Source organism: Gavialis gangeticus, unplaced genomic scaffold, assembly GCF_001723915.1.
Source record: "Gavialis gangeticus isolate Ggan-Ray unplaced genomic scaffold, GavGan_comp1, whole genome shotgun sequence".
Taxonomy (NCBI): Eukaryota; Metazoa; Chordata; order Crocodylia; family Gavialidae; genus Gavialis; species Gavialis gangeticus.
In genome coordinates this window covers 9,008,876-9,019,839 of record NW_017729012.1, presented here as the reverse complement: position 1 = coordinate 9,019,839, position 10,964 = coordinate 9,008,876, and the positions used below count along the sequence as shown (strand labels likewise).

Genomic DNA, 10,964 nt, shown 5'->3' with positions numbered 1-10,964 from the left:
AGAGCAGTAAGATTCCTGGAGACATAGACCCCAAACCCATGTCAGCCTGACGTGCAGCTTTGCCTGAGCTGAAGACTTGCCTGTCCTTTCAGCGGGTTTGGCTGACTGTTTCCTTCTTAAACAGCTGTTAGCAGTTTGGTCTGAAGCTTCCTGAGGTGCATGCCAGGAGCCCTGCTCAGCTGGGGATATAAGCCGAGACTTCTATTACTTGGCACCAGGGTTATTAAAAATGCAAACTGCTCTGTAAGCAGGGCTGCGTGCAGGTTCAGGGCCGCAGCACTGGAGTCTTGTCACCTTATCAGCCCGTGCAGCTTTCCCAGCTGTACTGCCAGACAGAGGTCAAAGTCCACAGCTCCCTGGCTGCAGTCTGAGCACAGCCAGCCTGCCCACACCAAGCCAGGCAACACCCAAACCCTGAACGGCTGAACAGCACCAAGCCTTATATTCACGAGGCAGGGGCACTCCTTGACTCGGCCATTAAGCTCTTATTCCCATAATGAACTTTCTCAGGAGTCCAGGCTGGCTTGTTTGGCTCTGGTAGAAAGGAATCAAATTGTATTTGGTGCTCCCTGCTGGCCTGACCAAAAGCCCAGGCTCTAGCATGGGAGCCCCAAGTTGTGCTAGCAGCAAAAATTGCCAAGTTCTGTAATGTCCCAGGGCACGAGTGGCTTGGGTCATGTGTCAGGAGTTACGTCTGCTGAAGGTTTCAGTCCTGGTCAGAGCCCAGCTGAGAGTTTTCCTGAACTGATAGACAGATCCTTCTTAGCCCAAATGGCAAGATCCTCTGCCAGCTCCCAATTACGTGGCCGATACCTGTGCTGCTGACAGTACTGAAACCGGAGCTTAAATGCTTACTAACGGGCCTGAAAGACAGCAGTTTGCAAGGTTGTAGCTGTGGCTGACTGTCCCGTTTGGTCTCAGCCCTGGCTGCCAGTCCCTGTATCTTTGAAGTGGCTGCTGCTCAGCTGAAGGCTTTGGCCCAGGTGTTTTCCCTTCAGAGCAGAAGGCTGCAGGGTTCATTTGCCCAGGGGCTGATGTAGCAGAGAGCTGGGCAGAAGTGACCCGTTGCTCCTGACATCTGCAGACTTTGGCACCCCGTCACTCTGAGCTGGGAGATCCCCCATCTCCTCGCAGGTCCTGGGGAGACCAGCCTGGCCTTCGTATGGCTTGCAAACCTACAGGCACAGAGCGTTTCTGGGGCTTGGGTTCTTACAGGAAATGCCAGCCCTTTGCTCCCCGCCGAGGCAGTGTGGGAGGAGGTTTGTTCTGCGGTGCTTCATCAGCACTTTGGAAGGAGGCTCGGGGGGTGCTGGGGAGGCTGCTAGCAAGCGCCTCTCCTTCCACTCCCAACCAAGTTAGCTGTTGTTGTGGGCAAATACCCCAGTAAACGGAGAAATCCTTCTCCTCCTCAGGCGCATAACGTGGGGGAAGTACGCAAACTGTGGGCAAACCTGCATTGCCCCGGATTACGTCCTCTGCGACCAGGCCATCCAGAGCAGAGTGGTGGAGAACATCAAGAAGACCCTGAAGGTGAGCATTCAAGTTGCTCGTGCATTGGAAACCTGTGCACGGTCGTCTGTCCCAGCAGCTGTCCCTGGGGCTTCCATGATTACAAACTTGTATTTCAGGCTTGAGAAGTTTTCTTAAGAGGTTTTGTAACCTATTCCACCACTCCCGAGCCCTTGGCAGTGCTGCGTATTATCTTCTTTACAAGAGTGGTGCCACTCGTTCATGCTGGTGCCAGCCCTGTTTACCCAAGACGGTTGGGTTTCAGTGCTCTGCTGCTGCGGCAGTTTCCATACACAGTAGCTCCCTCAGAGCAAAGAGTGGGTTTGTGGGAGACACCGCAGGTGTTTTGGAGAGAGAAATGGTCCAGCCTGAGCAGTGGGGGGATTCTCAGCCTTTGTGGCAACTCATTGGTTGCCTGCGGTGACTGCCCAAGTGACGAAACTTTTCCAGCTTTGATCCTTTCTCGCCCCACAGGAATTCTACGGGGAAGATGTGAAAAATTCCTCAGATTATGAAAGGATCATCAACAAGCGCCACTTCAAAAGGGTGATGAGTCTGCTGGAAGGGCAGAAGATAGCACATGGAGGGGAGGCTGACGAGGCCACCTGCTTTATAGGTATTCTGCCTGCGCTGGCGGAGAAGGAGGGGCCGGTGGGGAGCTGCTAGCTGTGTGCCGCAGCTGGCCTCCCTGCTTAGGCGTTTGCTGGCTTGCCCTTCCAGCTCTTGGGCTTTGCAGGGAATCCAGTGGGTGCTTATGGGTAGGCAGACAGTTCATCTGCAGGAAAGGCCTCCTGCAGCCAAACAGCCTCTCAGTGCCAGAAGTGGCTGAAAAGACTGGCTCTCTTCAGTGAGGAAAGAAGAAGGATGTGGTTGAGGGCTGTACGGTGACGTAGGGGGTGGACAGCGTGAACAGAGAAGTGTTATTCACCAAGCCTCGTGATACAAGAACTAGGGGGCACCTCTGAGATTTGCAGGGGAGAGGTTCAGAACAACAGGGAGCACCTTTCTGCGCTGCGCACAGCTCACCTCCAGAGCTTGTTTTCACAGGGGGGTTTAGAGGCAGAGACCATGACCAAATTCAGAAGAGACTGGACAGATCCATGGAGGATGCGCCCATTGTGAGCTGTTAAATAGAACGGGGATGTATCCTCTGAGACCCCCAAATCCTTGGTCGTTGATGTCGGAGGGGGTATGACAGTGGGTTATGCTACACGTGCCCTGTTCACGTGATCTCCCTCTACTGCTGTCAGGGACCGGACCCTGGGCTGGATGGGCTGTTGGTCTGGCCTAGTACGGCACTGCTTATGTCCTTGTAACTCTCAGAGGAGAGGACTGTGTGGAGGCCTTTTAAATCTTCATTTTCCTCAAGGGTAAAGTATCGGGGAGCTGCTAAATAACAGCATCAGTCCCCCATCTCTTCTGGCCCATCCTTTGGACCCTTCAGGCTTCCGCATGGTTGAACCTTGTGGTACCAGTTTGAAAGGGACCTTGGGGCAGGAAGCTTCTGCCTTGGCTGCGTGGATGGTAGACACACAGCAGTGCAGATCTTCCGCCTTTTCTAAAAGGGACCAGAGCAGGAGTCAGCAGACCTGGACCTGGCTTGGGTGCCAGGTGACCTTAGCTCAGTTACTTGACATGCCCCAAATGACACATACCCTGCGGGGTGGGGGTGAGGTGGTTTGCAGCAGAGCACTGGCTTCTCCATGCCATGGTGCCCCTGATTTGCTGTCCTGTACGTTGCAGCTCCAACGATACTCACCAGCGTGAACCCGGAATCCAGGATCATGCAGGAGGAGATTTTTGGGCCTGTCCTTCCCATCGTGACTGTGAAGAATGTGGATGAGGCCATTCAGTTCATAAATCAGCGGGAGAAACCACTCGCCTTGTATGTATTTTCCCATGACAAAAAGGTAGGTTTGTTCTCCAGTTGGAGGTAACTCTCTTGCTTGCTTTTAAGTGCTGTACCTCATTCCCTTCTCCCCTTGTCCCCCCTGGCATCATCATGTGTTTGGCTTTCACTGGTGCAAACCGCCGGCTCTTGCACTATGTGATATGAGATATTTTGAAACCTTTTGCAAGCTCCCATGCACTTCTTAAGGGCAGTAGGGTTTAAGTGACATCCTCCAGCTCTCAGCCCATCCCCCAGCCACACGTGGAAGCGCAGCAGGGAGTGGGTGGTGACTTAGACATCTGGCTCAGGCCTGTTTACACACAGATCGAAAGTGTGTTATGCAAGAAGCTGCTGCTTGGCAAAGGAGCAGAGACCAAAGTGCCAGTTGAGCAATGCCTGGTTGATAACAAGCAGGGTGTGTTCACCTGTAACGTGACTGGGCGAATCGTGCTTCTGGGTGGTTGAAGGTCCCAGGCAGTACGGTGCTCTCCTGCTTAGTAGGCACACTGCTGCAAGGCAGGGCACCACCAAACCAAAGCACAAGGCAAGTGTCTGGGGAGCTGACCCCAGCAGGGCTCAGCTGCTGGGTGCCATGCCACTGACTTTAGAGAGTGGGCACATCTGCAGTGGAGGTAATGGGGTCTAGAGACTTTCTGGTCCTCCAACAGGGAAGACCTGGGGGTGAGCTTAGCTACTATGTGTGGAAAGGGTTATGGCACCCAGAGGAGGCTGGTTATCAGGCAGCTGAAGCCTGCACGCATAGGCCTTTCCAGCAGAGATGTTCTCAGCATTACGCTTGGCCCCGGGTAGCCTGCCTGCCTGCCAGCCCATGGAGTGCAGCAGGGAGCCACCCTGGCACCATCAAACCTGCATTTCGTAGCCGGTGGGTTGTGAGAGCATCTCCCGAGTTAGCCAGACCCCAGGTTCACTCCCGGAAATGGCCTGGGCCTAGGCCCTGTTGGCTGGGCCTAGGCTAGAAAGGAGCCGTCCCATGCCAGAGCTGTGGGACGGTCAATCCACTTCATGGCCTCCCAAGTCTCATTGCACTTGGCTTTGGAGCGTTGCCCCCATGAAAGCAAAGTTTAAGAGCATGAACGTTTGTGCTGCAAGCAGCTGAGGTGGCTGGGAGGACGGTGTGTGCTGGGCGTGCTTTTGGGACTGCCACGGTCAAAGTTCAGCCCTTAAGTTTGTGCCAGGGGGATGTTTCCCAAGTATGCCTGTCTAGGCAACGCTAGGCCACAGAGAGAGAGCGTGAGGGGCCATCACCCTTGATCAGCACATAGAGGCTGTGCTCGAAGCTTGTCCTGGGTTGGTTCTGGGGTTTCTGTGACGTCTCTGTTGTCCACTAGCTGATCAAACGGGTGATTGCGGAGACCTCCAGCGGTGGCGTGACAGCGAACGATGTCATCATGCATTACTCCCTCCCAAGCCTGCCCTTCGGCGGAGTTGGTGAGTCCCTTCCAGCTTCTGGTGCTCAGGTGCCCACCCAGAGCCTGCCACTGCGTGCGGAGCTTTCTTGCGCAGAAACATGGGGCCGTGTTCTCTGCAGCAGGCGCTGTCTGGACCCGCCTCCCTGCCCTAGAAACACCGCTCCCCAGGGCCAGGTGCTGACTTAGACTCCAGGGCTGTTCAGCCCTTGCATAGTTTCATAGATTTAGGGTCGGAAGGGACCTAGTAGATCTTCTAGCCCGACCCCCCGCCAGGGCGGGAGAACAAAAAACCCCAAAACAAAAACGGGACTCAAATGAGTCCAGCCAGGTAGGCATCCAGCCTCTTCTTAAAGACCCCCAGGGTAGGGGCCAGCACCACTTCCCTTGGAAGTTGGTTCCAGCTCCTAGCCGCCCTAACTGTGAAGTAGTTTTTGCGGATGTCCAATCTATACCTCCTCTCCATCAACTTGTGCCCATTACTCCTTGTTATGCCAGCGGGCGCTAGGGGAAACAGCGTCTCCCCCAAACCCTTCTGGTCCCCCCTAGTGAGTTTATAGACGGTCACCAGGTCCCCCCTCAGCCTTCTCTTGTGGAGGCTGAATAGGTTCAGGTCCCGCAGTCTCTCACTGTAGGGTCTGCCCTGTTGTCCCCGGATCATGCGGGTGGCCCTCCTCTGGACCCTCTCCATGTTGTCCACATCCCTCTTGAAATGGGGCGCACAGAACTGGACACAATACTCCAGCTGTGGCCTGACCAGCGTCGCGTAGAGGGGGAGGATCACCTCCTTGGCTCTACTCGAGATGCACCTGTGGATGCACGACAAGGTCCGGTTAGCCCTGCCAACCCTGACCTCGCATTGTCGGCCCATGTTCATCTTGGAGTCAAGAATGACTCCAAGATCTCTTTCTGCCTCCGTGCTCTCAAGTAGGACGTGCCTGCCAGGGACTCCAGTCATGCTGGGGGCTTTGTGCTGTAGGACCCAGACTGGGGCCCTCCAAACACCTGACACAGGACAAGTGACTCTGATAGGAGTCATTCTGGTCATGGGCTTTCTCTTCAGCCCCCTCTTTGTCCTTGTGCTGCCTGTCTGCTCCCCCTGGCCCAGCCAGCATCATGCTAACTAACATGCGTTGCTCTTAGGGACCAGCGGGATGGGTGCTTACCATGGCAGGCACAGCTTTGAGACCTTCTCCCATCGCCGCGCCTGCCTGATCAAGTCGCTGGGCTTGGAAGGCGCGAACAAAATCCGATACCCGCCCGGCAGCCAGAAGAAAGTGGACTGGGCGAAGTTCATCCTCTTGAAGAAGTTTAACAAAGGCAAAATCGGCCTGATCGTCATGGCAGTGCTGGGGGTCCTGGCAGCCCTTCTAGTCAAGGTGAGCCTGGGGATGGGGACATCGTCCATGCAGCAGCGTGTTTCGTGGGAAGGCTCATTTCTGAGCTTTTCTTAGCCATGCGCTCACCTCTCTTCCAGCCACCGCCCTTCCGTGGGGGCAGGTCTGTTCTTGCCCTCCCCTTGGAAACTGGTGTGAGCCAGCTGGAAGCACTAGAGCCTGCCTGTCTTCCACTTGAGCAAGCAGGCACCATGGTGTTAATGGGGCCAGGCTGGTTCTTGGGGCGAATCGAGTCTGCACCACTTGCTGCTCTGTGACACCTGACGTGCATGAGGAGGGGGCAGCTGGGACCTGGCACGATAGGATCCGCCCAAGCTCGGGGAAGCAGGTGGCACAAGCTGCTTCCACAACTCGTCCTGCATGAGTTGGTTTTGGCAGTGGGGTTTGGCTGCCTTCCTCCTCATCCAGGAGGCAGCAGGGCAGAGTGGAAGGCAGGTGCATGGCTGGAGGGCAGGCCAGATTAGGGTTTGTCCCTGGCTGTGCCACGGCTGTCCTGTGGGACCCTGGGACGTTGCTTCTTCTCTGTGCCTCCGTCTCCTTTGCATAAGGCGGGGGGCAGGCTGCAAGGGGCAGGTACGGCTCTTCCCAGGCTCAGGTCAGTGAGAAAGGAACGGGGCAGCTTCCTGCAGCCCAGCCCAGGTACGGCAGGCAGATTCCCACAACCCTGCAGTGGCTTCCTCTGCGTCTTTCCTGCCACGGCCGGGGCAAGAGCTGTGGCTGGGAGGACACGGGTAGAGCAGGCGTGTGCTCGCTAGGCAGGAGCTGATAAGAAACAGCAGAGCTGCCGTTGGAAGTTGGGCCCAGCTCCACCCTGCCGGGGAGCCTGTCTCCACGTGGCTAGCCCCGGGGGCTGCCAGGGGCAGGTGGAAGAGCAGCTCCTGGCAGGCAGGAGGCAGCCAGCCCCTGTGAGAGGTCTCAGCCCAGTGTGTAGTAGCTGGAGATTGAAGCCTCGTTCCCCTCCCACAGCTTGTACCCCAGATGGGTGCAAGGTCCCTCCAAACTGATCATGCCAGTGTTGTGGCCAAACCCCTCACTGTCCCTCACCCCTCTGCACATCTCCTTGCGCTCAGCGTACTCAGCTGCATTTCCCAATCGTTTGGGTTTTCCCAGAATCACCAGCCCCTGCTGAGGAGAAAAGCCCTCTTGGCTGTGCTGGCAGGTCAAAGACTGGCTCAGCTCTATAAGTACTGATGAGCAGTGGGGTTTCAAACCCAGCCATTGCTGTGAGCAAGGTAGGATTGTCTTCTTTTAGCGCACGGGCCTGGTTGGAAATGGGGCAGGGAGTGCTGGGCTGGCGTCCTGCACTGCTGGCTTTGCTCTGGGGCGTCACTCGGAGGCATCAGCCCTGTAGCGTGAAGTGTGCCCCGCAGGCCAGGACAAAGCAGCCCTTCTGGATCTTGCGCTGTATCCACGTGGGAAAGAGGAATCTGCCTCTGCCCTTGGAGCAGGGATTGATCCCCTCTTGGCTGGTTGTAGAGCTATTCTCCCTCCCTTTGTCTTCACAGATGGCTCGCTAGTAAGAGACCTGACATGGCTGGCTGTGAAACACATGCTGTCCCTGGACCCTCAGCACCTGCTTCCCGTATTCATGTCTTTGCTTACGAGGTTCTTCCTCTTTCTGTGAGATGTCAAGCACACAAAGCATAAATGCACTAATCGATGCCGGGGGGCCCAGACTCTCATTCGGACACCAGTGGGCAGAAACCATCGATCGTGCCATTGGCAAGGAGGTAAAGGAGAATGGCCAAGCAGGAAGCCAGCTCCCTCCCTCTGCAGCTCCCCCTGGGCTTATGACATAGCTGCGAAGACCTTGCCTTCTGCTTGTGCCCATGCCCGAATAGCAGCTCCTGAACTCCTGCTCGGCTTTAAGGGACCAGCAGTTGGATTTCGAACTCGGTTTTGTGAGCTGTCTCAGGTCGCAGCTGCTGCCCCCTCCCTCCCACCTCCCCAAAAGGAGAAAACTTGGACCTGAATGATCTTAACTGAAAGAGCAAACACAGCAAGAGCAGCAGTGCCTTCCATAGCCCCAGGAGCAGCCGGAGGCCAAGTATCTACTCGGCTCTTTCCGAGGTCTCAGCCATCGTGTTCCCAGAGTTAGTCGGGCGCGTGCTCCACTTCTGGTGGGGTAAATTTCCGGTGGCGTTAAAGGCCGGTCCCAAACGAACGTGCGTGGAGGCTCCTGCGTGCCGCCTTCGCTTCACCCGTCATCTTTCAGACGAGTACTTCCAGCACGTGGCCCTGTGATTCAGTCTGGCTGCAGGTGTCACAGCAAAAGTTTCGCGACAGCTTGCGGGGAGTTCCCCCGTGTTGTTGTGAGAGACTCTGTGATGCCCTGCAATCCTGCGCTCGCAGGAGGCGACGCTACGAAGGAGTTGCGCCAAGCGCGTTTCCACTCACTGCTGGAGAGACCCTGGAAGGCGCGACTGCTTGCCTCTGACTGGAGTTGCATGAGCCCGGTCCAGCTGAAGAGGGAGATGTGGGACAAAGATGGGCATGCTGGGTCCCAGCTTTCTAAAAGAGCTTTTTTTCTTTCCTTACTAAAAAGCAACAGGAGACCTGATGTGTTACTATGAAAGAAGCGATTCTAGAAAGCCATTGGCCTCATCTCCCGAGATGAGTTGCGTTCAGTGAAACCTGCCTGCCAAGCCAGGTATTAAAAATTGTTTATTTAGTGTTTGCAAAATCTAAGTGACAAGAATGAACGTGTTTTATTGGCGCAACAGAGGAGATGGCAGAGAGCCAGAGGCCCGACTGCCGCTGCCTTGCTCAGGCGAGCTGCTTCACGCCTGCGCTGCTGGTCGCCCGCCTGTAAAACAGGAGTGAGGCGTATCCACTCCGATCCCCAAGCAGCGTTAAGAATCATAGAGAAATGGGGCTGGAAGGGACCTTGGAAGGTCCCTTAGTTCAGCCCCCTGCCCGGGGCAGGATCTTTCCCTATTTAAGCCCTCCCATACAACAGAGCAAGTTTTATGAATACCTCCCTGCCCCCCAGGGCTTAAGTTGAATTCATTTCTTTAGCCCCCTCGGTGCCTGGCAGGGAGCGAGCCAGTCGAGGAAACGCTACATCTGAAACACTGAGGCTCAGATCTGCACATCCCTGTCTGCCTCTGCACGAGCGGAAGCCGAGGCAGTGGCCTGCGCTGACTCCCTGCTGCGGAGCAGCCCTCCAAGCTGGGGTCTAAGCTGGAGGGGCCAAGACCCAGGCCAGGCCCTAAAGTGAACTGCAAACCGAAGGAGCTGCAGGCAGGCAGGAGCTTGGTGGCTGGGTTTATTCATGGCTAAACAACGGGTTGTCACTGTGCCACAAAGTCCGGGCGGTGACAGGGTTCGCCAGCCCTGGCTGTGTGCACTCAGGTGTTGCCAGCGGTTGGACCAGATCCCCATTCATACCAGGCAGACGGTCCCCTGGACAGCAGCTCCTAGCTCAGGTCAGATGCCATCTTCAGCTAAACAGAGACTTCCCCCTTTGCTTGGACAAGTCCTGGGCACCGTGCGCTCCCAGCTGCGAGTCAGGAGGGATCTCCCTGTGCTCTCGGCGCCAGTCCCCGTCTCTGGCCCAGCCTGCTCAGTGGGGAGCAGTCGTGACCCTTACAGCCACCCCGAGCGCGAGGACGGCGATGGCGGCAGCGACTGCCAGCCCGCGCCAGAGGACGAGCTGTTTCGCAGACAGAGCCTCGGCCACGGGCGGGCACGCGGGAACAGCTTCCTGGAGCCTCGGCCCTTCGAGCTTAGTGAAGCCAAGCAGGACGACGCTGCTGTGGGCCCCAGCCTCCCCTGGAGCACAGTGTGGGCAGGTGGTTACTGCAGGTAACCTCCCACCGGTGGCACGGGGCTGGGTTCAGGAGCAGGGGGCTGTGGGGTTGCTGAGCTTCTGGGACGCTCCTCTCCAGAGCCTCTGCCTGCATCGGTGCTCGCACTGCTCTGCTCCCTGCGTGGGGTTTCTGCCTCCCCCTATACCTGGCTTCCCGTAGCGAGAGTGGCTGCTTCTCCCTCCTCCCCAAACTGCAAGACCAGCCCTGCAAGCCCTTTCAGCTCGCCTCCCTGACGTCGTCCACGAGAGCAGGCAGGGATGGGGCTCCTGCTGCCCTCTCTGCTCCTCCCAGTGCACGAGTTATTCCAAGACCCCTGCAGCCCCCTCCGCTGCGTGGGGGTTATCGGCTTGCCCAAAGCTGAATCTGCCCCCAGGACCCCTGTCCCCCACTTTGTATTTTGATTCCCAGCACAACTTGCTGGGGAAAACACAAACCCTCCTGCGAAGCTCCTTCCCCCCCCATGCACAACCTACCGGGGCTGCCAGAAGAGCAGGCGTTTTAAGGAGCTCCTGTGAATAGCCTCTCATTCAATGAACTTTTAGTGAGATGGGATCTGAGCGGGCAGGTTGAGCAACGCTGCCCCGTTAACAGCCATGCTTGTCCCATACCTGGGAGGGGAGCCTGCTTGGAAGGGATAGGAGCCGTGTTCAAGTCCTCAGCCATCTGCTGGCTCACGCCTGCCCGCCGTTGAGCCTAGGGAGAGAGGTGGGGTGCGGGTGAGCTGCAAGAAAAGCACAGTTGTCCTGCCGAGTGATGACCGCGGTTCAAACGTGCTGGCTTCCCCTCGGGATGATGGCGGGCGGCCGGGATAGCTATCCTGAAGGAGTGCGAACCTGTAGGTTGCGTGTGTGCTTGGAGCACATCTGTGCAAGCAGGGCCAGGCCTGAAGGGTGGGGAGCAGTTTAGACTGCGTGTTTTATCCCGACTG

The 10,964-nt window shown here is 56.8% G+C and overlaps 2 protein-coding genes and 1 long non-coding RNA gene across 4 annotated transcripts in view; 1 reads left to right on the top strand and 2 right to left on the bottom strand.

Moving 5' to 3' along the window:
- Positions 1-8,912, top strand: part of ALDH3A2 (aldehyde dehydrogenase 3 family member A2) — a 24,106-nt gene extending 15,194 nt beyond the window's left edge. The window contains exons 6-12 of one of the 2 annotated variants that reach the window (XM_019511171.1): positions 1,413-1,530; positions 1,984-2,125; positions 3,253-3,419; positions 4,750-4,849; positions 5,971-6,206; positions 7,335-7,456; positions 7,730-8,912. In XM_019511171.1, coding sequence (XP_019366716.1) covers positions 1,413-1,530; positions 1,984-2,125; positions 3,253-3,419; positions 4,750-4,849; positions 5,971-6,206; positions 7,335-7,415 — 844 coding nt within the window. In that variant the 3' untranslated portion in view covers positions 7,416-7,456; positions 7,730-8,912. The remainder of the gene's footprint in view (positions 1-1,412; positions 1,531-1,983; positions 2,126-3,252; positions 3,420-4,749; positions 4,850-5,970; positions 6,207-7,334; positions 7,457-7,729) is intronic. The other variant, XM_019511172.1, reaches the window with a different exon arrangement.
- On the bottom strand, positions 299-5,964 carry LOC109293321. Its single transcript, XR_002096299.1, has 3 exons — positions 5,762-5,964; positions 1,614-1,616; positions 299-311 (listed from the first exon to the last, which is right to left on the bottom strand). It is a non-coding gene; the product is annotated as an uncharacterized LOC109293321 (long non-coding RNA).
- LOC109293154 (multidrug and toxin extrusion protein 1-like) overlaps positions 8,754-10,964 on the bottom strand; it is a 22,200-nt gene continuing 19,989 nt past the window's right edge. The window contains exons 17-18 of the mRNA XM_019510958.1: positions 10,645-10,729; positions 8,754-9,998 (exon numbers count right to left, since the gene is read on the bottom strand). Of these exons, the coding sequence (XP_019366503.1) occupies positions 9,790-9,998; positions 10,645-10,729 (294 nt within the window). The 3' untranslated portion in view covers positions 8,754-9,789. The remainder of the gene's footprint in view (positions 9,999-10,644; positions 10,730-10,964) is intronic.